Source organism: Merops nubicus, unplaced genomic scaffold (genome assembly GCF_000691845.1).
Source record: "Merops nubicus isolate BGI_N331 unplaced genomic scaffold, ASM69184v1 scaffold53919, whole genome shotgun sequence".
NCBI lineage: Eukaryota > Metazoa > Chordata > Aves > Coraciiformes > Meropidae > Merops > Merops nubicus.
The window spans coordinates 1-1,869 of record NW_008634102.1 but is presented as its reverse complement, the minus strand read 5'-3'; the positions used below and the strand labels follow the sequence as shown (position 1 = coordinate 1,869).

Below are 1,869 nucleotides of genomic sequence, written 5' to 3'. Positions count from 1 at the left end.
GTAATACCTTGTTATGATTTCAGAAGCAAAATCATTAAGTTAAAAAGGAAAAATTACTACAAGAATGTTATAAATTAAGAAAATAAAATTATTTATATTTTTTTCCTAAATAAAAATGTATCCTCTCAGACATATCTTGTATATATTCAGCACTTCAGAAATAATGGCATTTTCTGGGCATCATCATCATACCACGTTACCATTCCACCCCTTACAATCCAGCACAAATCAGTTAATCCCACGCTGTTGTGACCAATTCCTATTAAAACTTTCATCCTTCATAGCTTTCACCAGCCAGTCCCTCTCATTCTCCTCATCAGTGTCACTCATGTCACTGGAATCGGCAGCCAGGAGACGAGAGTAATTAATTTTTTTCTGCCGTGGCAATTTCCATTGGATAATTAAGAACAAGAAGAGCCACAGCACCATGCACACGCTGCACGCCCTGAACAGAACTGCCAGGCCAAAGCATCTCACGACAAATCCTCCTGCAAAACTGCCCAAGCTCATCCCTCCACCATGGAAGAGGCCCCGAAGAAGAGCGTGGAGAGACCTCTCCGTGCCCGGAGTGGCTACGTCATCCACTGTCACCTCAATCACCCACCACAAAGCACCATTGCTGAAGGCAGATAAAATTTGGATAAGGAGAACCGACCATGCAGTCCACACGAAGGAGTAGCACAGAAGCTGCGCCGCCAGGAGGCTCAGACTGCTGGCAACAATCTTGCTGCTCGAGAAAGTCCTCAACAACTTCTCCTTGAAGAAATACAACAAAATTTCCGCAAGGAGCCCGACGGCCACGGAGAGCCCCATGTACAGCTCGCTGCTGCCGTGGTCCTGCATCTGCCAGAAGAGGAAGTTGTGGGTGGCAGAGGCAGCGGCGCCGGTGAGGCAGAGGGTGGCGGCGTGCAGCACCGCGCGGCCGTCGCTCCGCAGCAGCGCCAGGGCTTTGGCCGCTTTGTTAACACGGCTGGGCTTCCTCGCAGCCTGGATGGGCAGAACGACGCTGACCAGCGAGCAGAGCGCCGTCAGGATGGCGTAGCCGTAGAAATGGGCAGCCAGGCGGGTGGTCGTGCTGCTCAGGAGGCAGTGCAGGTGATCCACGAGCACGGCGATGCTGCAGGCGCCTACAGACGCACCCAGGTAACTCCAAATCCACAGCCTGCCGTATCTGTCGGTCGCATCAACGAAGTCGAGATACTCATAGAGACTCTCGTCCACTGTCCATTCAAGAGAAGTAGCCAAGAGCTCCCAAACCACGACAGCACCCAGTACCATAACAAAAACCTGGTTCTCTCTGTCCTGAAAGATGTTCTGCAGTGCCTCGAAGTTGATCTCTTGAGCATCTTTCTGGTGGTCTGAAAGGCTTCCAGGCATGTAAGCATCTCCAACAGTAGGAATAGTTGTAAACAAAGAGAGTTCATTGCTTTCAGTAGCATAAAGGCTTTCCTCAGCGTTATCAGCAAGATCTGTTGCAGCAGAACCCAGACTGCTCTGCTCCAGTCCACCTAAGGGAGGTCTGTAGAAAGCCCGCATTTCTGGTTCCTGTGTCTCCCAGTTAACTGCTTTCTCAGAAGTTGTCTGGTCAGAGGGATCATCCAAATAACCGTTTGTCTCACTTTCCCCAAGCCTTTTTTTCTCAGGTGTATTTGTCAGGCCAAATAATCCCTGGAAGGCTGCACTGGTGAGCAAGGGTTGTCTACTCACTACGTGAACACCAGTGGTCGTTTTCACGGCTTCTTTGGCCCCAGCGCTTGCATTCGTAATGGCACTCGAGTTTAAAACACTATAGCTGCTCGTGCTCGGGCCGGGCAGCGCGGCAGGGGCCCCTCGGTCACCCAGCTGCTGGCTGGCGTTGCAGTACCTGAA

The 1,869-nt window shown here is 50.9% G+C and overlaps 1 protein-coding gene across 1 annotated transcript; it reads right to left on the bottom strand.

Annotated features, from left to right (window-relative positions):
* Positions 1-228: 228 nt before the first annotated feature.
* Positions 229-1,377, bottom strand: MFSD6L (major facilitator superfamily domain containing 6-like). The gene has a single exon (XM_008948447.1). The coding sequence runs from the start codon at positions 1,375-1,377 to the stop codon at positions 229-231; it is 1,149 nt and encodes a 382-aa protein (XP_008946695.1).
* Positions 1,378-1,869: the final 492 nt, after the last annotated feature.

What these genes read in the sequence shown, in the direction of transcription:
- MFSD6L (XM_008948447.1), bottom strand. Translation starts at nt 1,377, where the DNA reads ATGCCTGGAAGCCTTTCAGACCACCAGAAAGATGCTCAAGAGATCAAC.